We start from the raw sequence: 27690 nt of genomic DNA, 5'->3' as shown, positions 1-27690 counted from the left end.
AACGAAGGTGTCTGTGCATCAGTGAGTGTGTGAGTGAATCCATTCATGTGTGAGCAGGCAAACATTTTCTCTGTAGTTCATGCATGACTTGGGTATGTACTGTACATGTCATGACTGTTTCACTGTGCTCTACTAAATCTCTTCAAACTCATACTCATACATACTCATGCATTTGTTGTATCTCTGTTTTGGTTGTTAATCATGCAGCAGCCAGCCTGTACCAGTGTTTTTTTACATTAATAGTAAACTTTTGAAAACACCAAGGCAATCAATTTTCTATTAAAGCTGCAATATGTAATATATTTACTGTATTAAATCCAAAAATGATCACACCCTGTCATCAGATATTAAGGTAACACGCTAAGCTGAAATACTATGTTTTCTGACACCAATGCTTAAGCCAGTATTTTCTCCTTTGAAATTTCCGTTCTGTGACGGAATGTCTGTTTGTGTTTTGGCCTGTGTGTTGTTATCAACTGGCCATTCTGACAGCCGGGCCGAGTTGCCAGACGGTCTGTAAAAACGTAACCCCAGCGTGCTACAGCTGTAGTACAGCCATGGAGGCAGCAAACAAACAACAGGATCAATGGAGATAGATTGTACCTAACCTAAAAAACCGTGGCACGTTTCTAACAGTTGCATGACCAGAGACGTAACAAACCCTGGATAAATATGGGAGATGTAATGAAAGATGGAGACAGCTTAGAGCCCAAAAGGATGCCGATTTGGTTAATTTCCTACTGAACAGGTAAGCATTAGCTTTAGGCTAATTTATCATGGCTACTAGGGATGGGCATTTTCAGTCATTTCAACATTCGTGTACTCACATTGAATTTTATGAAGTAACATTACTCAAGTTAGTTACTTGCAAACCAATTGAGACACAGCCAGTGAAGTGATCCTGACGCCATAACTGCTAACTTTACCGGCGGACCAGGCAAGCGGGCCATGGCTGTTTACAACGTGTGGCCTGTTCCACCCTCTCTTTTAAGCCAAGAAAGGGTGGCTGTAAATCGGGTAGAGGAGGGCGAGGTAGTGGTGCTTTTAGCAGCTGTTGCCATAATTTTAAGCCAAGAAGGTGTGTCTGTCAGAAATAGAAAGTCAGACATAGAAATAATGTACAGCTCTTGATGACTTTTACATTTATATTAGAACTAATGGCGCAAACTGTAATAATAAAGAGTGTATGTGACACATTTCTTCATCGTCGCGCTAGGATTGCCTCCACACAGTTTTCACAGACCATTCCCCACTCTTGAAAATTTGATTTTTAATCTCAATTAGCTTTTTTCCTGGTTAAATAAAGGTTAAAAAATACGTAAACGACCTACGTTTTTTTCACGGTCACATTCACTAACATGCACGCACAGCCGGACTGGCTATCCAAACAAAGAACAGAGAGTCTCGGATTACAACACACACAGAGGGACTGTGACTTCATTCTCTGCAGGACGCCATAACTCCACTATATCTTTACATAGCAAGTATTTGTTTGCTGCCAGATTAATGTTCTGAACGTCTTCTTTTAGCCCCACCAACGTATGAGGGCAATATCTTCTGTCTCTTTAGCTGCTTTAAGGTGCTGTAGGTAGGATTGTGAAGATCCAGGACTTAGCCAAAAAATTTGAACATCGACAACTTCTCAGTCCCTCCCCCCTTTCCGCTAAAGCCCAAAACGGTCTCCTAAGCCCCTCCTCCCACAAGGGAGAATGAATGTGTGTGCATAAGCGGTGATTGACACGTAGTTAGACACCCCCCCGGCCCTCATTGGTGCATCTGAACAGGGAGCGGTGGATTTTTGCAAATCGCACTACAGGCTGTAGGTGGTGCCAGAGGAGCCAGATTTTTTCAATTACCTGCTTCATGTAGTTCTACTCGAACATAGGGTCAGTTTCAGCAAATATGACAGAAAGTTAGTTTTATAAGTCTTACCTACTGCACCTTTAATGCTCCACTATGTTCACCAGTCAGTCGCAAACTTTGCCTTTTGCGGTCTGAAGCTTTCTCTTTTGTGATGGATGTGTATAGCAAAAGTGACCTGCAATTTTAAGAATGGCCACTATGCCAATTCACTGCACCTTCCAGTGCTTTTCTGGGTGCATGGTTAGACCAGTATTTTACAGAAATTTGGAGAGCTCTCTTCGACCCTTTAGTCATTGCTTACCAGATTATTAAAAGCTCCTGGGTAGATCAAGCCAAACTAAGAGTGAGGAATTGGACTCGCTGTCACAATAGGTACAATATACTTAACATACAGTGTAATCTTCTAATCAAAACCAGTGACGTCACTGTGCCAGCCTGTAATGATCCCCAAAGCATGGTAATCAAAATACTAATTCATGAGAGAAGCAGCTGGAATTATTCAGATGAATAGAAGTGAAGACAAGCCGACTACTGCTCTGTCATCAAGGTGGCCATGGACTTGGCAATTTCAACAATTTCTCTCATGGCAACATGCAGAGGGAGTGCTTTACATCAATGTAAATCTCCACATTTAGGAAATTATGTGTATGATGCTGGATTTATACATACATCCATGATTCTGCAAGTCATATCGGATTGAGTTTTCTGTGTAAAGAGTTGGCTGGATCTTATCGTCATCATTCAGTGGGTGCTTGTTGTTTCAGTGAAAGCCTGAAGGACATAGCATGACAGCATTGTAGCTATCCATTTTAGTTCCTGTGCCTCCTCCTCCACCTCCACCACTCCTCCTCTTTCTCCCCCGCCTGCTAATCATCTGTTTCTCTCTTACCATCCTCCTCAACACTGTCATCCTCCTCCTCCTCCTCTTACTCTCTTTCTCTCTCTCTTTCTCCCTTGACTCATCATCCTTGTCCTCCCTTCCTCTCTATCTATCGTCCTCCTTTTGTTTGAGATACAGGACCCTGGGGACTCAAGGCTGCAGTAAAACAAGTCTGATGGATTCAGTATGTCCTGATGAAAGTCCTTGACCAAAATGTCAACAATATAACGGCAACACACCGTTAAGCTGAAGTATAGCAGAGCATATAGGATCCTTTTTGCTGAAAAATGTAGTTGGTCAGTGAGAGGAAGAGCTACTGCACCATCATCATCTATCAGACTTTTGCCAAAGCTTCATCAAAATCTTAATTTGAAAATACTCCACGCTAGCTGCTGGGGAACGTGTGTGTGTGTGTGTGTGTGTGTGTGTGTGTGTGTGTGTGTGTGTGTGTGTGTGTGTCTGTGTGTGTGCGCGTGCGTGTGTGTGTGTATGTGTGTGTGGGTACATGTGGGGGTGGTATGGGTGGACCTCTCTGATGTCAGGGAGTGAGTGCGATGATGCTTGTGTCTGTGAGGTTGTAAATGTTTGATGGGGTTTGATCCTACCATCTGTCCACTACTCCTGGCTAAGAGGAAGAGAGACAGAGAGACTGGGTTACAGTAGCCAGCACAAACACAGACAATGATACAAGAAAAAGATCAAAATGTTAGCATCTCATTGTGTAAGCCTCATTACAGATGACTAACCATTCATTATTGAATGTATAACTACATTAAGACATAGTATGATAGGCTTATTTATCGAATGTTTGCATATAATGTAGCATTGTATGTATCTTCTGTGTAAACCCCGTTGGTAGTGCTATATAAAAGCAGTAGCTAAATAAATACCCAAATGCACCTATTAGACCCTCCCTTCATATGTACTCATAATGTATGCATTAACTCACCTCTGCAAACTATAAATCTACAAAGCTACAGAGCCAAACATTAGCGTGTTAGCATGCTAACATTAGCTAATTAGCACTAAATACAAAGTACAGCTGAGGCCGTGGGACTGTCATTACTTTTGTTGGCGCTCTATGTAAAGTCAGAGAATCACCGAAGTTATTACAATTATTCCTGTTGTTATTATTAGACAAATATACAAAATATTAGATTTATTAAACAAGAACCATACACAATAAACAAATGAGAGGACATGATTTATGCCAGATTAAGCTTTTAGCTAATTTCTTTCTGCAGCCCCTGCACACACAGAACAATCCCCAGCCACTAAAAACATTAATTTACATGCGACACCATTACATAGTCTCTATCACACTAACAATTATACAGACAAATCTACAAGCACACATCAACATATAAATACCAGCACATTCATGATCCAAATAATGTGGAGACACAGTGGCCCTCATGCAGACAGACAGACAGACAGACATTGCCATCCCCAGAGCCATGCCACTAGGATAACAAAAAATTAAAATAGTGAAGGAGAAGAAGGAATACTGTGACATCCATTTATCTGCTTGAAAAGGTTGTTCTGAGGGCAGCATTGCAGATGATCAAATATGCTAAACAGTTTGTTATGGATTTTGTGAGGTATTGATTGGTGGGTGCCATGACATTGTGTGTGTGTTGAGAGTTTATATGGCATGTTCATGATTAATGTATGTTTACACAGTGCACATGCTACGATAAATGTATCATGAACAGATATGCATGAATGCACACAAAATGCTTTTTTGTTTGCATGCATGCAGAGCGTACACGACCCAGGTTCCAAAATCGGTCACGTTGTGTGCCTCGCGTGACCCCAGAGGCTGGTGACTGGCTGAGCTCCTAGCCAGTGCAATTTTAACAGATTGATCATCTATATGTTATACTCCAATCAATGGCTCTAACTACCAATGGGCCAGATTGTGAACTCTGCAAACGGAGGTCAATAAACACACAACAGATCCTAGGGGGCCCTGAGGGTTTGGGGTGGGGGGGGGGAATCAATCTCTTTACTAAAGTGCCCCTTCTCGCACTGTCGCTCACTGGAAAGGTCATAAAGTCTTTATGCTTGATAATAATGCCAACACAGCTCGTACAGCCATCATCACCCGCCCAGACATCCAATAGGATTAATGGAATCCTGTAAACTCCTGTGACCTTCCCTATGTCCTTATTCCAGATCTGTTTGAAAGTCTTGAGATATTGTCTAAGATCAGCAGTTTGATTTCAAATTAAGAAATCATGGAGCGTATCATGTTATGTAACTTGGCCCTTACATGCAACAACCAGCAAAGCATGAGCAAGTACATCCCTTTTGGTGCAGGCTCATGCTAAAATAATACTGTATATCAGTGATTAAATTGATTTTCCAAACCAAGTTTGAGAGAAAGTTGAGGTAAAAGAGAGCAAGGCTTCAATACATTATGACTAACAGAGTTAACCTCGGTTAGCTTTCGGCTGGCAGAGCCACAGTGAGGACAGAAACATCTGGAAGAGTAATTGAAATAGAACAATCTGGCTCTTAGAACATAAATCTATGGCAGGGAGGAATCACTTACTCTTTCCAAGGCTCCTAACTCCCACTGATTCCTAATATAGAAGACCATGCCAAGTGAACCTAATAAAACCCATCATATTAATGTTTCTCAGCAGGCTTGTGATAACCACAATGTGCATTTGTGAAATTTAAGCATTGATTTTATGGATAATGCATTGTATAAATGCATGGAAAACTTGATATATGTACTCAAGGATTTCCTTATGCCACAGGAGGCAAGAGGGCAGTTTGCTTTATTGAACAAATACTGTAGGCAACCCAAAATAAAAGTAGTAGTAAAAACAAAATGTTAAGCATGTAAAATTCTCATCCAAGGACAATAAGGTGAAATCAATCAAACATTTTTTTTAAATGCTTATTAATACATTGTAAAAAATATTTTGTTGAGGTGTGAGGTGTCTTAAAGCAATAGTTTAACATATTGGGAAATGCACTTCACTTTTTTTGCGGAGAGTTAGATGAGAAGATCTATACCACTGTCATGCTTCTGTGGTAAATATGAAGGGACCAGTAACTTCTTGGAGTCACCACTGATTGCCTGGAAACTGGTCCTATCCAAGAAATAGTCCAGCACATAAGCCATCATACATTGTTTTTAAAAATAATAATATTTTTTTCCAAAAATAAATGGCAAAATAGCAAAACAGCCTTGACACCCTGGAATATTTTCACAGACTCATTGGTAACTGTGCAGGACTGAGATTCACAATTAACTACAGCCTTGAAGAAATAGATTTTATTGATTTACATGCTGTCCTCTCTTAACACCAGGCCGACAGATTGGAAAACTATTTTTCATGCTCAAAGCTTTCATCCCAAAAGTCTACCTCTACCTTAAACCCTCCAAATCTAAGCCACGCTTTATTTATTGCATTACATACAGTAGTAGAGTAGAACATTATTCCAAATCATTGGCATATTCTAATGCAAAACAACCCTCCTTGAAAGAAATCATTTAAGACCTACCTATGGTAATTTTTATAAAGAAGAAGAAACATAAGGTACAGAGTTGTTATTGCATGCTAAATTCTAAATGTTCTAGTTTCTAAACTACCAGAATACCAAAACTGTCAAGTCTTTTCACCACAATACCAATAGAAAGACCATCAGCATTAAGGCTTTTATTATCTGCAAAACAAAAAATGTTGACATCAGCTGGCTCCAACGCTAAATAATTATAAAGATAAAGATTTGAATTTACATATTATTTGTATTCTTTGGAATTCTGTTTGGACAAAATTAAATGCAAAAAATATTACAATAAGATTATGTTTACATTAATCATGCAATGCTAAATAAACTCAGAAGCAGCTCAGAAACTTGATGCCCAGAAAACATATCCAATTAATGTCCACAAGTGATGACTTTGATAGATCAAAGCAATGCAAAGTGAAATGGTTACACTTTGCATGCATGAGGTATCAGGGTTCAGCCTTTAGGACTACTTTTACTAAAAAATTCCTTAATTCTCACTTCACAGTCGAAGGAACTGAGATTTGGGGGATTACAGAATTGCTGGAGGGAGAAACGTGTAGTCATGTCTGGAAACCTCTGGCTGGTAGTCACAGTTTGCACATCATTCCAACTGGCTTTCACTACATCTGCTGGCTGAGACACATATCATAGTACATCACAGTATCCTGGTACAGCTGTGTCGACTGATAAGAGACACTTGGAGCTCCACCTTGCAGTTAAAGTGATCTGGAAATCCCATAAGCCATACCATAACCATTTCTTTTTGTGTCCCCCTCCCGATCACAGACACACACAGACTAGCCTAATGTCTTAATAACCACACACACACACACACACACACACACACACACACACACACACACACACACACACACACACACACACACACACACACCCACACACACACACACACACACACACACACACACACACACACACACATATATCACTGACTTTCAAGGCTTTAAGGAGGACTTTCATTATTAATGAGGCCACATGTTCTGTACCTTTATTGGGGCAGTGGGTGGCTCAGGTCTGCTTGACTCAGCATTCCTCTGTCCATTGCTCTTTCTTTTAGCCTCTGTCAGCACTGTGTGTGTGTGTGTGTGTGTGTGTGTGTGTGTGTGTGTGTGTGTGTGTACAGACACACAGGAGAGAGAAAACAAGAGAAAGACAAACACACACAATGAACCCCATGCAGACAGACCTTACAAGAGGCACAGCCCAAGTTGGTGTACAACTAGCAACAAACATCAAACTGACTTTTGGATCCTATTTTGTTGGTCAACAACAATTTCCAGGGGATTAAATGGAAATTTAATTTCATCGGTGGCAAACCTTAGGTGTAGGTGGTATAGCTGCTCATAACTGAAGGACAGAACTCATAGCAGAGATACAAATATGTCCACCAACATCCATAAGACATTATGTGGTTTGAGTGAGAGAAGTAGCTGCAATCATTGATATGACAAACAAGTTGGCTAGCAGCTGAGTGGGAATGTCAGCTCTCTAGACGTTATTTCCAGTCAGAGAGTTGGGAAATTTCTCCTGCTAGGTGAAACAAAACCAAAATCATTTTTGGCAAAATGGCTGCAAAGGAACTGGCCACCAATGGCAGTTAGACTGAAATAAAATCAAACTAATAGATTAGAGTTAGCCAATTAAAAATGTGCTACATACTTATCTGTGAAATGATACCATTATGTAACACTTAAAATATATATATATATATAAAAAAAATCTAATTTAGGTTTAATTTCCATTTATCTGGAATTACACATCACCACCAATCCATGATAACGTCAGCATGCTAACATGTTCACAATGACAATGCTAACATGCTGATGATAAGCAGCTGGAGAGGTGCCAGTTTACCTACTGGGCACTGCCAAGGTGCTCTTGAGCAAGGCATCAAACCTACAACTGCTCGGGGTGCCTCGACAGCTGCAGCCCCCTGACTCTGACATCTCACCATTTGTGCATGCATAGGCTAGGTACTGAGCATGTGGGTGTATTTCAGGTCTGTCTAACAATAAAGTATAAATTATTATTATTATTAGAGCCATGCCAGGAGATGGCTAAAACTCATTCTGGGAAACAAAGAAAATCACTAACTGAAACTGAACTGGATTAGGAACATTGAGGCGATATGATTACACACATTATCATATTCTGGATGATATTAGAATTACAACAATCCTGAGATAATGACTCACTGAGACTTGACTTGATCTGTGACTTGAACATCGTATGACTACAAAAACACAGTTGAAGATAATAGCAATGGTGGATTCTTACTTGAAGCTGGCCACCACATCCGTCCAGCATCTGCTGTCCTGGCTGCTTTCAGCCTGTCACCCAGCCAGACTCATCAGCCATGGAGAAGTGCCCAGAAGGTAAATGAAACCACCACCGCTTTAGGGGCACAGTTCCTCAATTGATTTCACACACATCTGTGCACATTCTTTAATTATACACACACGCATGCACGCACGCACACACACACACACACACACACACACACACACACACACAAAACCCTTTGACAGATCGATACTTGTTTCCAAATGTTTTTCTTATGTTGATCCGTGAGAAAAATAAAGATGCAAATAGATGAAAATAAGCAGAATCGTGTCACAAACAGTGAATGAATGAACAAGTAGCCCAAATTTGACATTGCCATGGCAACAACAAATTCATACATTGCAGACTGCCACATATAAGAAGAAGAATCACTCAAGATACAGAGGCGTAGTGATAGACAAACACAATTTAACTTTTTTTCTGTACATCTCGATTTCCCCAGATGGATGGATCAATAACATTTTGGTTTGACGTTTAGTCCCAGTTCTTTGGAGTTCTTTTGGAAACATTAATGTGTGCAGCTCACATCTGATTATTGCGACTACCACGAGTACTATTTTTCTATGCCAGCTAATCATGGTAATTCTGCCAATTTACTCCCTGAAGTTACTGCCTCCTGAAAAAAGTTTTTTGTTTTTTTTGCAGTTTGTAAATTGTTAAGCACATTTTCTTTTGAATTACAGATTTCTTTATTTACCTGTAATATGTTCCTTCATTACAGCAATATGGGAAGTCACACAATGATCAGACGACTGAAAAATTAGTCAAACTGCAGATTTTCCAGTGCAAGATGTTGAATTTTGAAACATGTGTTAACTCACTTAACTACATATTTGCTCAATATAGTGTGCCCGAAAACAAACACACACACACACACACACACACACACACACACACACTGACACTCACATTACAGACCCCCATCTGCTGCTCCGTTGTAATTTATTATCCCTTCTGTACGCAGCAGAGTCATGAATTCAGCCTGGCCTTTGCGACACACACACACACACACACACACACACACACACACACACACACACACACACACACACACACACACACACACACACACACACACACACACACACACACACACACACACTCACTCACTCACTCACTCACACACACACACACACACACACACACATCTTTTCAAACAGTCGTCCTGGCCTCTTCGGCAGAGACCTCTTGGCTTAATTAGTATAGAGTCCCCAGGGAGAACACAACAGGGCAAAATACACCGGACGGATGAAGGATGTGAAAGGTCTCAGGCTGTCAGAAAAAAGAAAAAGAAAAAAAACACTGAGGAGAGAAAAAGGGCAGTGATGGCTTTTATTTATATTTCAATATATATATATATATATATATATATATATATATATATATATATATATATATATATATATATATATATATATATATATATCAATGATTATGAATGATTGATTTAGACAGATCAATACGACTATGGTACATTATTGGACACATCTATCAAGTTTTCTTTGTGTGTGAAGATTATAAATAATAGTGTTCAAAATGAAGTCAATGGAACTAAAATCCTTGTTAGAGACATTTGAAACCAAAACTAGGTCATCAAATGGTTTAGTGTTTTTTTAGTAAGTTTTATTGGAGACCTTTCAGATAGGAGCCTTTACACTCATGTACTGTATATTTATTTCTGCATCCATCCCTGATCCTTATTTGCCACCGCTCTTTTATCCTTCTACCCACCTCTCTCATATTTGCTTTTTACATTATCAAATTTGCCCCCCCCCCACTCCACCCTGTACCCAGAGGTCCTTGTTGTGTCCCAGAGCCACCCAGGAGCACGTCCACACCGTTTTGTTAGCAACATGTACACTCCCTGAATATTTCATAGGACAAACACACCCTACAACAGCATACCATGGGGCTTTGTTACATCGTTCGAAACCGTCTATCTATCAAACATCTGCATAATTTACACAAATACAATTGCTGACAGGTCAAAACCTTGTATTTCCCAAATGTCAACTTGGAAAACAGCCACGCTTTTAGATCACAATGCATTTTTTGAGTTTGTCCAAGCAAGTAAGCAGGTTTCCCAAGCCAAAGTGAAAGGGCTGCAGGATTTTCTCTACCATCAGAGTAGCAGGAAATTGTTTCACAAATTTAAATGTTACAATATAAATCATAAACATTGGAGTTGTGAAATTATTAGCATGTGCACATTTGCACTCTGGCACCTCTGTGCACACATACAAATGAACACTCATGCTCACAAACACACACACACACACACACACACACACACAGCACTGTATAAATTGCACCATAATTATGCCCCAAGGTAAAAGGCGATTAATTTTTTAATGGATTCAATGTTTTATTCATAGCACCTATCCAGTCTTGGAACATACAAAACCATTGCCAGAAAAAACTGGCTAATAGCTATTTCATTCAGTAGACAAATAACACATCTCAGTAGCTTTGAACAGAGTAACAGACATATAGATTCCATAAATATTTTCACAATTATGCTTTGTTTTTGGGTTGCTTTGGACATGGGGAATTTGATCACAATGTGTGACAGAAAATGAAAGACAGGCAAAGAAAGGGAAAGAATATGCAGAGGGTGTTGTCTCCAAAGTGGGGCCTGTAAGACTGGTTATTCTGTCTTAGAAACCCTTTAACTGTACCGAGCACTCTGGCTAAACATCCACCCCACTGTGAGAATGATACTCTGCCCTACTACGCAAGAGATACTGTAAAGCTGGAACACTTAAGACTATCAAACATTACGCCTTTCTCCTACTGATTCTCGTCCTCTAGCACATGATTAAGATTTCACTTGACCACTTTCGTTTGTGGAACACAACAGAAATTAGAAAATGAAGAAAGGAAATGGAGGTCATAGATAGAAATAACAATATATAATAGAAATGGAAATGCAGTGTTGGCTAGACCTGCTGTACTGCACATGTAGTGTTGGACCTATTACATTGATTAAAAAGACATGCAGGGAAAATTATCTATTTTGGAAGATAGATGCTGCATTATTATATCATTGTTATTAGACAATCAAAAGACTAATTATATTATTTGAGAGAGGACGAAATATGTTTCACTCTAAATTCAATCATTTCTGCTTTGGTTAAGGGGATGGTCTCGGGGAAGAGTAAAAATGTGGAAAGTTTGACATTTGTCTTCTCTTTTAGGTACGTGAAGAGCTTGCATTTAAAAATGTTTATCAATTTATAACTATCAAAATATATGACTCAAATTCACATTTGAGGCCTCCAAAGTCTGTTGCCTGTGAGGGCATTTGCACAGCTCGCACCGGTTTGCAAGCTAAATGTGAATAGTATTACTATCAGACATCTGTAATCTATTTTTTAATCGGATTACTTTAAGCCGGTCACTTCCTAACCCTGCCAATACCTGCCATTACCGACCTCCCATTGCCTGCTCATCCTTTCTGTACAGACATAATAATGCAGAACACTACGGATTCCCTAATTTATCACTCTCTCCCAGCTGGACTTGAAGTGACAGATTTATTAGATAGCCATTTGCGGCTGCATGTAACACTGCCAGTTGAGGGTCGGAAAGACTGACAGAGTCAAAGCTGTTTGATGACCTCAAGGTGATAATGACCGTACAGGAGAGAAGGACACAGAGGAGGACAGAGAGGCAGATAAAGAGAAATGGGAAATGGCGTGGGCGGGTGATGAGGGAAAAAGGGTTGGATGGTCAGACATCTGGCGGTGTAGAGAGAAGCAGACACATGCACATGGGTAGTGGGCCACAGCTGAACATAGTGTGTATAATGTACTGAAACTGAAAGAGATTAAGATTAAAACTATAATATCAGATATAATACTGTGCACGTGCAGGGATGGAATACAATATGTTTTGTTGCTTTCTTGCAAAGAGTTAGATAGGATGATCAGTACCACTATCAATCTGTTAAATATGAAGCTACAGCCTGCAGGGAGCTAGCTTAGCTTAGCATGGAAACTAGAAGCACGGGGAAACAGCTAGCCTGGCTCTCTATCACATTATATATTATTATAGATGCTTGCCAACATCACAATGATGAGAAGACTCCAGGACGTCAGCCAAGAAATAGTCCAGCAAACAACTCCCCATGAAACCACTACCTTTGGATGGAGCTAGGCTAGCTGTTTCCCCCTGCTTCCAGTCTTTATGGCAAGGCAAGGCAAGGCAAGGCAGGGCAGCATTATTTATATAGCACATTTCAGCAACAAGGCAATTCAAAGTGCTTTACATAAAACATGAAAGAACAATTAAAAACAATTAAAAACATACTCAAGCTAAAACAAATAGCAGCCTGAAGATATACAAAAAAAAATGTTAATGTATCATATATGAAACATATTTCATACATTCATCCTATGTGGAACACCATTTCACTTGAGAAATTCACATGTAGGACAATGTTGGCATGTCATGAATTCATGTGATATAATGTAGTTTGATGCATCATGTGACAAATGAATATTGTGCACATATGGTTTTCAAGGAGAAAAGGATTTTAATAATGGTATAGCCTATAACCTCTAAGGTGTAGGGTTGTGGTCTCCACAGTGCTTTGGAGTAGCCTAAGTACAACACCACCACTTACTATGACTCAAATGCTAAAAAAAAAAATCCAATTAAAAACTATGTGACAGTGTCCACACAAGCTGAACATTACAGGCATCATAAAAGTAGAATTTATGGGATATGGAATTTATATATGTATAAATCTAAATTGGGTTACCCTAGAAAAATGGATAACAAAAATAGCTCCTGGAATGATACCACACCTTCCTCTTAATCATCCATTTACAATGGAGCATGAGATCAAAATGCTTTTGCCAAGGATGCTCTTTTTCGGAGGCATTGCCATCCTTTCGGGGGAGGGGGGGGGGGTATCTCAGTTTTCTCACGACCTGATACCGGCTGCATCGTGAAAGGACAGGACCGTGCTGGGAGAATTTTTTACTCCTTTTTTTTCAGTGGGCAGTACTTAAGGATGGCATGGATGTATTATTGGTGCATGGCCTTGAAATGTTGTAGAAATTAGGCGAGGCTGCCGGTGTTCCGGCCAATCACATACCGAGGTGTGGCCCTCGGAGGGCGTGGTAACGGTGGAAAGGGTGGTGCTACAAGCGGAAGTGTGTCTCGGCTGATCTCTCGCTGTCATTCGGCCACGGTCGGTTTCAGGATAGAGGGGCAGCCCGAAGAAGCACACAGGAATCGGCTGGCTCTGTAGGAAAGACATTTAGCGAGAAAATATACTGAAAATCAAACGAACAATGAAACCGATCGAATAAGGCTTGTGAAAGAACAGCGGCCGGATATATTTCACTCATTGCCACGTTAACAAAGCTCTTTGATTACACCGTCCAGATTAGAAGCAGCAGATAGAGAGCTGTGTCATTGAGCAGGCAGGACACGTCAGGAGAAGGGAGAAAAAAGCTGACCAACTGCACTGTAGCCAGCTCTCAAATCGCCTCTGTAAAAGCTTTGTCTGACGCACTCCTCTTTTCAAGGACACCTTGCTTTCATACCGTGGAAAGGATCTCGACAAAGACATCGCCGAGGTCGAAGGTGGGGATCAGAAGGTGAAAAGACATTTTATTCGCCTGTATTCAGCCTGTCCAGCTAGCTAGCATGTATGCTAACGGTTGATAGCTAGATAGCTAACGTTAGCAACGGATGGAAATGTCTAATCAGTTTATAGAAACCGCTTCACTATCGACGGTTACTTGACGTGTAACAATGTAATAACGAGCAATAATGTCTGGCACTATTCATTGTATGACTTGTGTCTGATACATTTTGAGGTTGGACTCCACAGACTCCTGACAGCTGTCAAACAAGGTCGAGTGTTTTTTCCTCAGAACGTTATGACGGTTTATTGTTAATATTCTCAAAATTCATTGATATTTTGTAGAGCGGGCATCTCTTTAATGTTATACTGCGGGTAATGTATTGTCTGTCAGCTGGTTTTGTGTTAGGAAAACGTCTCCAAATGGAGATTGTGTCGGCTCGACACGGCAATGTTTCAAGCTATATTGGTGGCTGCCAGCAGCTCAGCTGAAGACTTAGCTACAAGCTGGCAACGTCACGGGGTTATAATTAGCTAAAGATGTAATGTTAACTGGTTGGTTTGTTCAACTGCTCAGAGTAATAAGGGTAGATTGTTCTGTAAAAGAATGAGCTCATTCATGACAGTCTTGTGTGATTATCATATGTCTAGGAATCCTCTGAGGGTGTAAAACAGACCCAACGGAAAGAAAGATCTTTTATGTCACTAGAAAATGTCTATGGCCATCACCTAGTTGTTTCTAAATCCCTTGATCTATAGTGGAATGAGAGGGGCTGACTGCTAACTCAGTGCATGCCATCCTGTGTGCTCTTCTCTCAATAGGACCAAACGATCACGGGATAGCATTTGTGTGTGGGGGCAGAAAACAAATGGGGGATTACGGGTTTGGAGTCCTAGTTCAAAACAACACTGGCAACAAGTCTGCATTCCCGGTCCGAATCCACCCGCATCTGCAGCCCCCACACCACCACCAAAATGTGTCGCAGAGCCCTGCCGCTTTCATAAACAGCACCACAGCCGCAGGGAATGGCACCACGGGAGGCTCTCCCTGGCTCTTCCCTGCCTCTGCCACCCACAACAGCGTGCAAGACGAAATCCTGGGGGGGCCAGAGAAGCCCAAAGCACAGCAGCAACAGGAAATGCAAGAAACGCAAGAAAAGCAGCAGCAGTTGTCCCCTGGGAGTCACCAAGAGAGTGGGAATGGTGGTGGGATCATTTCAGAACTGGAAAAAGCCCGGTCAGATGAAGCCAAGACAGACAACGGCACGTCTGAAGGAAGTAACGGAAAAGAGAAGCAGTTACGTCTTGAGTCTCCTGTCTTGACAGGCTTTGATTACCAGGAGACGTCTGGTCTTGGGGGAACTGGCCAGGTCCAATCTAGTACAACCTCGTCATCGCTTACTGGCTTCAACAACTGGTCAGCTGCCATTCCGCCAGCGCCATCAACCATCATCAATGAGGACGTCAGCTTCTTCAACGCGGCCTCAGCCAACAATGGGCCCCTGCTGTTCCAGAACTTCTCACACCATGTCAGTCCAGGGTTTGGCGGGAACTTCTCCCCCCAGATTGGACCAGCGGCAGCCTTGTCCCAGCACCACCCGGCTCCCCCACCACACCCCCACTTCCAACATCCCCACAACCAGCACCAGCAGCATCGGCGCTCCCCGGCCTCACCACACCCTCCACCGCCCTTTCCGCACAGGAATCCGGCTTTCAGTCAGTTGCCGCATTTGTCCAACAGCCTGAACAAACCCCCGTCCCCTTGGGGTCCTGCCAGCTACCAGAGCCCCTCTCCCTCCCCTGGCTCCTCCACCTCCTGGAGTCCCGGAGGAGGCTATGGTAGTGGTGGCGGTGGCTGGGGAGGGTCTCAGGGCAGAGATTATCGCCGAGGGCTGAATGGCGGGATGACCCCCATCAACTCTATCTCTCCACTGAAGAAGACCTTCCCTAACAACCATGTGGCATCCCAGAAGTACCCTCGAAACAGTCCCGCAGGCTTCAACCCCAAGTCCTGGATGGATGATGGAGTCGGCCGCAGTGATAACATCTTCCCCTTTCAGGTCAGTTCCTGTGATAGTCTCATTGTATGATTTAGCAGTAATTCTGGCATGCTATTCTGTGTAGGTATGTAGTACTGTAGTACTTACATTTGGGTACTTGCCGATACCAAGTACCGAAATGAGTACTTAATAATACTATTACAGTTCTAACAATGTTTTATTTTCATCAGATGTTCTTCACTTTCTGACTGTAACAAAGTAAATATACAACTGGATGCTGTTGCTGACTGGTTAACATTCAACTTTGTGTTTTCCTAAACAAACATGGCACTGCCGCCTATTTCACATAAATGTAAAATATCTCCAAAGTGCTGACATTACTCGACTACCTGCTCAACTGACAAGACGAGAGCTTAGGTGCGGGTATACTCGCACCGCCGTAAATGTTAATGCTCAGCGCATTGTTTGTTGCAGTACCCTCCGAAACACCAGAGGGTGTACAGACAGAGGAAGAAACCGGAAGTAAAGGAAAGCAGGCTGCCTGGCAATAGTAGTAAACACATCAATGTTAAAACACAGACGTAATGCAAAGCATTATATTTATCTATCTATTTAGGCTAATGTCACTTTGCCATAAAGTGGTATCGGGGGCGGTTGTATCGGGGTAGTTTTACGAGTACATGAGCACAGTATCGCACCGACACCCAAGTACTGGTATCGGTGCATCCCTAATTCTGTGTGAATATTTTTCAGCAGTAGCTGCTTGCTGCCTGAATGATTAAACACCAATGTGTCATTAATGTTAGCTGTTGATTTTATTACAGTATGTGGTATAGCTGCTATTTTTAGACATGGGGGGAGGGTATGGATTTACATAATACATTTGGTATCGTGTTAGTTTAGGAAGCAGTCGTTGGACTCTGTACTTCCACAGCTGTATGTGGAAGTCCCTGATTATGACTAATGTGGCTCTGTCACTGCAGTGGTGTGTGACACGTATACGAGCTGGGGGGTTGGAGTGAGTAGTGGGGGTGTGGCGAGTGGGGGAGGCATCATGGATGGAGATAAAAAAGATAGGAAGAGGGAGTTAGCAATGGGGAAAGCAAGAGAGGGTGTGAGGAGAAAGATCATAGGAATGGATGACCAAAAATGACAGAGACTAGGATGTAAAGAAAAATCTAGATACACCAGCGAAGAAGAAGACCTCATCATGGGATTTCTTTTCTTCTGGCTAGAAAAAAAAACCTATACTGTGGATTTATGACCCAAGCCTAATGCCCAATGGTTTTTCAGGATTACCGCTTTATTAATCACCCAGGTCGTGGCTGCCATAGCCTAGCAACTCGTTTTCAAAATGCCAGCCTATTCATAGTGTAATTTTGATAGCCGGGTCCACTCACAATGAAGATGGCTTGAATAATTGTGTAATCACATGTAGAAAACAGCCGATAGGATTGATGGAGAGAGTAAAGGGAGCATGGAGATAAATTCATTTTATTGATCTAGCTCATGATTGATTGTGTCGGTCGTTAGGGGAGGCGGGAGTGAAGACAGGAAGGCTGCTATAGGCCCAGCTAGGCCTTATGACCTGATGAAAGGCTTTGCATATCCTTTGCCTTCTTACCTTTGTTCCTTTTGCTCTGTCAAATTAACTTCTGGTCAGTCATAGGTACTTGATTGCCATTGGTTCCCAATGTCATCATGGATGGAATAGACAGTATTAAATTGTCTGAATAATTGCTTGCCTGTGTTGTTTCAGCGGTATGTCAATAGCCGAACAGCATTTCTAATTGGCCTTAGAGATCACCAGTGAGGAGCTACTTCATTTCCTGGCCATGCCCATCCATTGGGCAAATCTACTTCATAATCTCAAATCAATCACAATTTTTTTCAGGAATGAACCAAAAATAAACTAGCAAATTAACTCACTTTATAATTGTAAGAAAATGTTGCTTGCCATAAGCTTCCCAGGTATTTCCCTAACTCTACTTGCAATTAATGACTCACAGGGCACCTCAGGCCAAACGGTAAGGTTGTTGTATTGACATGTCTTGCGTATTTTAAGTAGATATTTACCATTAGTTTACAGCCTAATTACTGTAGGCAGTCATAGGGCCAGGTTCATATTTGGTCTGTTCCAAATCATTTCAATGAATATTCACAACTTAACTAGCGACAGTAAATGGTTGTAGATGCTGCTTAAAAAAGAACCTTGGTCTGTTAGCAAATTCTCTTTCAATCTAAATTTGTAAATCTGCGTCCATTTTGAGCAGTGGACAGTCCTCCTGTTACGTCCACATGTCAGATTTAACTAAAGCTAGCATTACTTTAGCCGCAGTATGTTGCTCTGCATTGCGACTGAATCAGATCAGTCAAAGTAGCATTGTCCTTCTGCCCTCTTGATACTGTGAGGGCAGATGGAGGTGTGTGTGTGTGTGTGTGTGTGTGTGTGTGTGTGTGTGTGTGTGTGTGTGTGTGTGTGTGTGTGTGTGTGTGTGTGTGTGTGTGTGTGTGTGTGTGTGTGTGTGTGTGTGTGTGTGTGTGTGTGTGTGTGTGTGTGTGATTATGTAAGTATAACCAATTTCTAAAGAACAAGGAATTAATAATATAGGTCTAGGTTAGAAAAAAATGAAGATGTATATTGACGCTTAACCTTTAAACTATGGGCTTGTAATTGGTAGATCTGAGGTGATATAGGATTATATTTTGAGAGCCAATGGACGAGTTTCTCGACTCACAGCAGAGATGCTGGTAACAGCAAGCATTGTCTCTCTGTGTGACATGCTTGTAAAAAATATTGTAAGCATATCAAATGATAAACCATATGTCGTGTTTTTTTCTGAACCGTAAACTCATGTTGCAACGTTGAAGCCTGCACTATAGAAACTCCTGTTAAATTATTACACAGGATACCAATTGTGAAGTTTATTCGTCAGAGGCCTCCTCAGTGTACTTCAGTCTTTAAGATCTATAGGCCATTAGGCCATTTCATTTACATTCACTTCCATTTTATTGCCTTTGCTGAAGAATTGCAATAACGACAAACATTAGACCAATAGCTTTGTTTAAAAAAAAAAGAAAAAAAGAAAAACTGTGCTTGTCGAGATCATGCACTGTTCAGATGACTGATGACATGTTGCCTTACACAAGGCACCCCCGGGTTTGGCAATTGAAATACAGTAGCTCCTGTAACTCTGAACTAAACAGACCCCATGAGGAACTGTTGTCACATGGTTTCTCTAAAAGCCCTCTCCAACTGTCTCCATTTTAGCACTGACACAACAGATGAAGGATGAGTGGCTTTAGCTTTAGTATTCACATTTTTTTTTTCTGCCTCCTGTACAATCAAAGTTTGTTCATCAAAGTGTCGGTTTATCTGTACACTTTTGGATTAGATGTGACTGTAACACACAGCTCTACAGAGAGTTGCTGCACTTCGGTAACATTTGCAGTTAGATGCTATTCAGTAGATAGGAACACACATTAAAACAGTGATATGTCACTGGTGAGGTATGTTACAAAAGCTAGCTGCTAAAGCAAAGATCCCTCTTTCTGTCCACTTTCATGGAGTTTGGCGTTGTCTTGTAATTGCCTTAGGCCATGACATTTATGTGTGTGTATATGAGGAAATGTGTAGATGCAGTTTGAGAGCAAGGTCATATGCCATTAGGTGGATATTTTATCCAAAATGGTGTACAGCACCATGGCACACAGAGGGAGAAAATGTACTGTGGCTGTTGCTGCAGCAGGCAGGGCCACTGCTGTATTAGAGCAGCTTTAGTATTTGGGATGGGCTCCAGGCCAGGAGCACTGCTGCTAACTGCTAATACACTGGTCAGCTAGTAACTAGCCTCAGGCCAATAATTTGTACTTTTTAAAGGCCATGAAAGCCTTCCTTGCTTTTCTTTTTCGTCTCTCGTGCTTTTCTTACTTTCCATCCATTAGCTATACCTGCTTATCCTTGATATTGCGGCGAGACTGGAGCCAATCCCAGCTGACATTTGGCGAGAGGCAGGGTACACTTTTGACATGTCACCAGTCAATCACAGGGCTAGCACATAGAGACAACCATTCACACTCATAATTCACACCCATGTTGCCAATTAACCTAACCTCTTTGGATTGTGGGAGGAAACAAAATCACCCATGCAAATTTTCTGTCTTTTCTACCTCCCTAATTCCTCCTCACCTGTGAAGTTCACGGTCCGAGGTCTGCTGCTGTGCCAGGTGTACTGGGCTCATTCAGATTGGTAAATTTGGCCTGTGACCAGAGGTGTCAAGTAACAAAGTACAAATACTTTGTTACCTTACTTAAGTAGAAATTTTGGGTGTCTATACTTTACTGGAGTAATTATTTTACAGCAGACTTTTTACTTCTACGCCTTACATTTTCACACAATTATCTGTACTTTCTACTCCTTACATTTAAAAAAATAGCCTCTTTACTCCTATTCTATTTTGGCTTGTTTTCATTCTGGCTTGTCATCATTCAAAAAAACCAAAAACCTATCCAGATAAATTGCGTCATCCGGATCGAGTGAATTTGATTGTGGTTGGATGAGAAGTATAAACATACAGTATAACATTCCGACACCCTATTGGTTTGTACGCGATCCATCGCACGTGCACATGACACAAATCACGTCACACTCCAGCAAGGAAAGAGCAGACGTCTGTAGCCCATAGACAGTATATAAGAAGATGTAGCCTAGTACGAAGATGTACGTGGCAGAGACACAAGCGAACTCGAGCGAAATGTCCCAACCAAGCACCAGCGAGGAGGTTGGTAGCCAGGAAGACCAGCCAACCCTTCTACATCCCTGGCCGTACCTTGAAGAATTTTTCGGAATGGTTGGATGCAAAACAACTCCTTTCGAATGCGCTGCAAGCTCTGCGCACCCAAGTACCACAAGCTAATTACAACACTCATAGGCAACTAGTCATCATATCTTCCGCTCCATGAAACATGTTAATGCTCAGTAGTACACATATATGGTTCTTTAACGTATTTGCACTGTACTAAAATGCGTTCCTTTTTCAATGCGCGTAAATGCGGCTGAAACATTAACATTTTAATATAACATTATAGTCATTATGGCCTTTAGAAAAATGTTTTTTTGTGGAGGTGGGATAGTGCACTACAGGCCCCTGTGGCACGGCCTAAGCTGTTGTCCTTAGTGGCATTTTTTCCCCCTTACATTACTTTTACTTTTATACTTTAAGTAGTTTTGAAACCAGTACTTTTACTTGAGTAAAAAGCTTGAGTTTATACTTCAACTTCTACAGAAGTCTTTTTAAACCCTAGTATATATACTTCTACTTGAGTAATGAATGTGAATACTTTTGACACCTCTGCCTGTGACCAGACCAAGACCTGCAGGGCCTGAAGGCGAGCAAGCCAGGACAGGATATTGGCTCAGTAAGCTACCTGGGTAACTGTTGGTTACCGCTCCCTACTCTCTGTTTGTGTAGCTTAGATATACTGCAGCCTTGTACACAGTGCTGTTATATGAAGGTACATTATTAAGCTAGCTCTTCAGGCCTGCAGTGGAAACAAATGTTAAACACCTGTGACTTGACACCGCTGTTTTACCTCTGATTGTTTGAAAGGCAATCTAATCAATATGACAGTTTTTAGGCAAGTATTAGAAATCATGCAGTGATTGTCAGTGCCTGGGTTTACTTTGAAGCAAAAAGCTTCAGTCTTTTCAGGTAGCCTTCTTATTCATGTGTGCACGTAATTCTCTAGCGTTGCCTGTCTACAAACAGACACTCAGAGCCATCAAACTGTAGAGGCCTGATGTTTCAGCCATTACCTGTGGTCCTTGTGACATTGGTGTTAAATGACAGAAATGTTTTTTAGACTAATGAGCGGCCTGAGCTGTGCTGGCAAGCACATAACTCTGCTGCTCATACAGCCTCATTGTGCCCTTCTCACACCCTTGACAGATGCTCTGAAACAGGAAAAAAGAAAGCTTGTGTTGTGTGTATGTGCTCATGCCCATGAGTGCATGAGCCCTAATTAGTCCCTGGCCTATGTCTTGTGCACATGTGTCTTAACAAAGGAAGAAGAGAGAGTGGAGTCTATGCGGAAGCGTCATATTGCATTTAGCCTAGCTCATTGCATATAATAAAGGAGTCAGTTCAGTTAAATCCGCAAGCAGTGCAAATACTGCTGGAACCCCTGCCTCTATCCCCCACCCCACACACACACACACACACACACCTTTCAGCCAACACTGGGTAATAGGTTGTTTTTGACAGTTGGGGGTATTTAATGTCATAGCAGGCCTTTGAAATACTTTGACCAGGAAGAAACATAATCGCAAGCATCAAAAGCTCAACCTGCTTCCCTTTCCTGCCTGCCTTCCTTTCGTCTCTTTTTACTCTGCCTTACCTCACTACTCACTTTCCCTCTCTCCATCATCCCCTTTCTTTCATCTGCTATTTTCCCCTTCCCTTCATTGCTTTGGGCTTCCTCTCTCTCCATGTTGTCTTGGGCATGTGATTGGATGCACAAAAAATAAGGGAAAAAAAATCAGCCTTCCCACGAATGAATGTGAGGTGGATGGTGTCATAATCTCTAGCCTCTTAAAAACCTAAAAATCCTACTGCGCCCACATATTCTTATGTCTTTTACCTTGTTCCCTTTTCCACCCTCCCTCAACTTCCATTTTTCATTAACAGGCAGGTGACATGGAAGATTCATGTTGGAGTTAATCACCCACAGCTTGCTGTATTTAATCATTTTTTACTTCCCTTTATGTCATCAAAATCTGTTGGAGGTTGTCCTCTCTGTTTTGTGGTGGTTAAGATTAAAACCTGTCTAGAGTTGAGAGGCTGTGTACATTACAAGCAATCTGATCCACTTTGTTATTTCAAGCTTTTTTCACTTTACAGTTAAACAAATCCCCAATACCATCATCTATCGTTGATTTGTGACAGCAGTTGGAGATGACTATGGGCATGTGAAGCAAGCAACAAGCAGGCCAACTGGCTAGGTCTTGGTACAAATTGTAAAGCGCTTTGTCCGTCCTTTTACCTTTTTAAATCTGACTACATTATTTTGTTGATGAATCGTTTAGTCCATAAAACATCAGAAAATAATGAAAAATTCCCGCCACAATTTCCTAGAGCCCAAGTTAATGTCATCAAAATGTATTGTTTTTTGGACCAGCAGTTGAAAATCCAAATGTATTCAGTTTAAAATAATGTGAAGACAAAGACACTCAGCAAATCTTCACATTTGAGAAGCTGGAAACATCATATTTTTGGCATGATAAATCCATTCTCAACAGTTCAACAGTTGCTGATTTATTGTCTGTCGATCAACTAATCGACAAATCTTTGCAGCTAGTATTCTTCAGAGTTCAGGTAGCATTGGCTAAGTTGCATTGGACCAAATGATCACAGTACTATTTTGTCAGGTCTTTCCGATGAGCTATGAAAACACATAGGTCTTACCCCTTTTTATAGGAAGAAACTAATTCATACAGACGCAGTGTGTGTACTTTATATTGACTAGACTGTTTGGTTATAAAACACTGATAAATGAACCTATAATAGGTCATGGTAATTTAATCTAATAAGCCCAGTTTAGAGTTCATGCCTCCCACAATGCACATTCTCTGATCCACTGAGCACACGCTGCCTCTTTTCAAAGGGATGATTCCAAATTTGATGATGCATTCCTAACTTGTTAATCCCAGTACTTTTAGATCAATTCAGTACCTATTTGTTGATCCAGGGTCAAATATTCAAAAAATGGTAACAGGGCTTGGTAGATGCACTTTGCCATGCTGTCTAATGTAAATCGATCCATCATGCAGGTTTTTATTGACGGCCACTGTAAAAAACAAGGGGTGTCACTGTGTCTCGCCATTTTAATCCATTTAGCGTTAACTAGATTGGGTCATGATGATTGTACTTTTTCTGCTTACCCACGTGTTGTGTGTGTGTGTGTGTGTGTGTGTGTGTGTGTGTGTGTGTGTGTGTGTGTGTGTGTGTGTGTGTGTGTGTGTGTGTGTGTGTGTGTGTGTGTGTGTGTGTGTGTGTGTGTGTGTGCGTGTGCGTGTGCGTGTCCTGCAATCAGTCAGGGATGAGTAATTTGGTGGTCAACTGGCCAGTTGTTGAGAGACAGAAGGATGTATGACTCTGATGATTAATCACTCTCTGCACTTCTCCAGGCTAATGCTTAGCAACTGCAGAGCACCAGCCAGGCCTCATGCCCGCCATATCTCGGCCACAAAATGAATTCCTATTCTTCTAAACAACATAATAGGATTACCTTGCAGTACTACGTCAGCCAAAATATAACCGTAACAAGAAGATGGTACGATAAAGAATAATGACACCCGATGAAAGCATTACATTTTTGACCAGGAAGAGCTTATGCTTGCTACTTCTGCCCAGTTATCATAGTATACTACAAAAATACCATAACCTCTAAAAATGCAGCAGATCCCAGAAATCTTGCACTTTCATGTTAAACCTGTCTGTGTTTGTCTAATGTGTTTATGTACTTGCCTATGCTCAGATATATCCACTAGTGGTGTATACTTCCCACAGTAACCAGTCCTTCACTTGTTTCTGCCTCCCTTGCCTTTCAATGTTTGGTTTATTTGACCTAAAGCAATAGCCTAAGTCCACACAAGATACTGAGGCGGATATGAGAAAATAGTAGACCTAGTCTGGCCTAGATCCCTGTGTTGATATTTGTTTTGAGGGAGAGAGTGTGCACTGGGTGTATTCTTCTACCATGTCATCCCTGTGTTAGTATGTTCCCTCTGTCAGTGTGGGAAATCTACACATCTACATCAGCCAAAATGCTGGTGAAATTTTGGCTACAGCTGGAGATTTTTTGGCTGTTTCATCAGCCAGTGTGTGCCAGACATCCAACCAAGCTCTTTGACTGATCAGATAATAAAAGTAGCTATTGGATTTTGGGAGCCGCTGCAGACAGCAGACAGTAGATAAAAAAGTGTGCTCCCTGCCTGCCCCGACCTTTGGTTATATAGTTCACAGACTCTGTTCTGTTTTTCTGAACCCTTAAGCATTTCACCCCTGTTGAGTTCATGAAGCAACACGGTACGATATGAACTTTTCTTCCCAAGGTGGTTTTGCTTTCAGACCATTCTCCACAGACATTGACCCAATTTTTGTAACATGGGGACAAATGTGTACATAATACAGAGGTTATGCATAGATGAATGCCTATTTGTTGGAAAGACAAAGTGGTGACTGGAGAGTGATTGACTATACAGATCGGTTACTTACAGGTTGACAGGCATATTGGGTAATTCTTGTTGTGCAAGGCTGGCCCATTATCAGTCAGGTCAAGGGCAGAGCTGGTCAGGCAGTGTTGATGTCAGGAAGTTTCAGACTTTTCAGGGGCGGTCAATTTGACATACCAGTGTTGCACATTCTGGTATTATTTTGTCAGGATTGTAGATTTAATTTTGACTTATAGCTCACTTTAATAAACAGGCTTTCACACAATGTCAGGCTTTATTTGTATTGTGATGTCAAGTAGGCTGCCCAATAGACCTCAATCAGACCTCAATTCAAACTGTTGCTACACCTGCTTATTCATTTTAAACTACCAAACAATGGTGGCTGTTCTGGAAATGTCTGGATTTTCTCTTTAAGAGTAAATCCAGACAAAAATTCTCTATTAAGTTTAGGGTAGAAGACAAATAAGCCATTCTGTTGCAGAGTGAATCTTTATTATCTGTAACACCTTACTGTTCACAAGTTTTGCAAGTTTCAAGAGGCTGTGAGTCATGTCATCATCAAAAAACTCACAGTTTCTCGATTGTTCTGTCAGCATCTTGTCAGCCTCAATCAACTCTAAGCGGATGTTTTGCAGATATAAATCTTATAGCAAAAACTAAGCTCAAGAGATGTATTCAGGCATTGCTATTTTTTGTATCTTTATAGTTCAGGGAGGTTCTACTCCTTGTCCCTGTGTTAAATATTGTTACTCTGGTGTTTAAAATGCTCATGTTAGTGCGTTTTGCAAATACCATATATACATAAACTGCAAACATGAAATGCTAATGCCTAGGTTAGAGCATTGTTGGATATCTCTGCAAATACTGTCATTAAATAGTTAATGGTTTCTACAATTTATATTATTTAAGTATGCCATTATTATTTTTTTCCACAGATGTACTTAATAAATAATAATAATAAAATAGCCAAGTGGCTGATACAATGGATATGATGCGGAAAGGAAAAGAAGTTTATTTCAGTCCTGACCAGACAGTTAAGAAAAAAATAAATACTCATGACTAAACATTTGAGTCACGTTGTACAGTTTATTGAACAACTTGTAGCCAGAAGAGTCATTGGCTCTGTGCAGTGTGAGGTCTCTGCCGCACTTAAATAGAAAACTGTTCTAAAGGTATTTCTGCTTTTAAGGTGGCGTTGGAGAATGGCTGGGAAATGGGGAAGAGACAGAGGAAGGACTGAGCCAGTCAGTCGCGTGATGTTGTGGAGACATTTAGCACCAGCTGTAAATGTAAACAAGGAGGATATGATTTGTTTATGGTCGTCTTTAGCAGCAGTGTCCGCCTGAATTGTGGTTGTTTTGGATAGAAGGAAAACCAAAAGAGTTTATCAGTTAAAGTTGTTGTCAGAGGCTGTATATTTAGTTTGGCTGAGGTGGAGTCAAAACAGAAGCCTTATCAGCATGGCACTTGGTGTGTGTGTGTGTGTGTGTGTGTGCGTGCGTGCGTGCGTGCGTGCGTAGGCACATGTTTTTGACGTGTGCACATATTTTGTGTATACACATTGGAATGGTTGTTTGTTCTCTTACACATCTTTGTGTGTGCATACAAACATTTACAGTATGGTTGGTATGCCAAGGATGCCCTTGTTTGTAGGTGACAAAGCTGTTGGCTCCTTCTTCGTTCTACTGCTGGTTTTACCGTTGACTTCCATTATGCTGCCTCATTGAATGAGTGAACTTTTAGCTCAGTTAGTTAGTCACTTAGGTTTTCAAGTAACACAGCAGTTAAACAAACACACACACACACACACACATACATACACACCATGTGAAGAGGGGAATTGTTTAGTTTTTAAAAATACAATATAATCTCACCAAACAATAAGACAAAAATAAATTAAATGCTGACAACAGAAATTTAATTAAATAAACAAAGGAGTGACTTGTAGAAATACTTGTCACTCAAATGGTTCACACACCTGTGCGATACAGATGTCTCTTGAGGTTGTTGAGGCCTTGAAATTCAAGCAGAAGAAAGAAACCCTAAAGTAAATTATTTAAATGTTTATCCATCTTCTTTTTATCTGAGTTTTTACATCTTTTGCAGAATATATTCGTGAAGCACTTGAAATTCCACTTATGTGAAACTAGGGCTAATTTGTTTTGTTTGTCCTTCCCGCTATTTAGGCTATGCCAATGCCAAAAGTGTCAGAATCTTAAA

General features: G+C 41.1%; 1 protein-coding gene across 2 annotated transcripts in view; it reads left to right on the top strand.

The window, feature by feature from the left end:
* The first annotated feature begins 13819 nt into the window (after nt 1-13819).
* Nucleotides 13820-27690, top strand: part of cpeb4b (cytoplasmic polyadenylation element binding protein 4b) — a 35156-nt gene continuing 21285 nt past the window's right edge. For both annotated transcript variants that reach the window (XM_039776804.1, XM_039776805.1), the window contains exons 1-2: nt 13820-14250; nt 15060-16297. In XM_039776804.1, coding sequence (XP_039632738.1) covers nt 15107-16297 — 1191 coding nt within the window. In that variant the 5' untranslated portion in view covers nt 13820-14250; nt 15060-15106. The remainder of the gene's footprint in view (nt 14251-15059; nt 16298-27690) is intronic.

Source organism: Perca fluviatilis, chromosome 16, assembly GCF_010015445.1.
Source record: "Perca fluviatilis chromosome 16, GENO_Pfluv_1.0, whole genome shotgun sequence".
NCBI lineage: Eukaryota > Metazoa > Chordata > Actinopteri > Perciformes > Percidae > Perca > Perca fluviatilis.
This window is presented reverse-complemented; position numbering and strand designations above follow the sequence as displayed.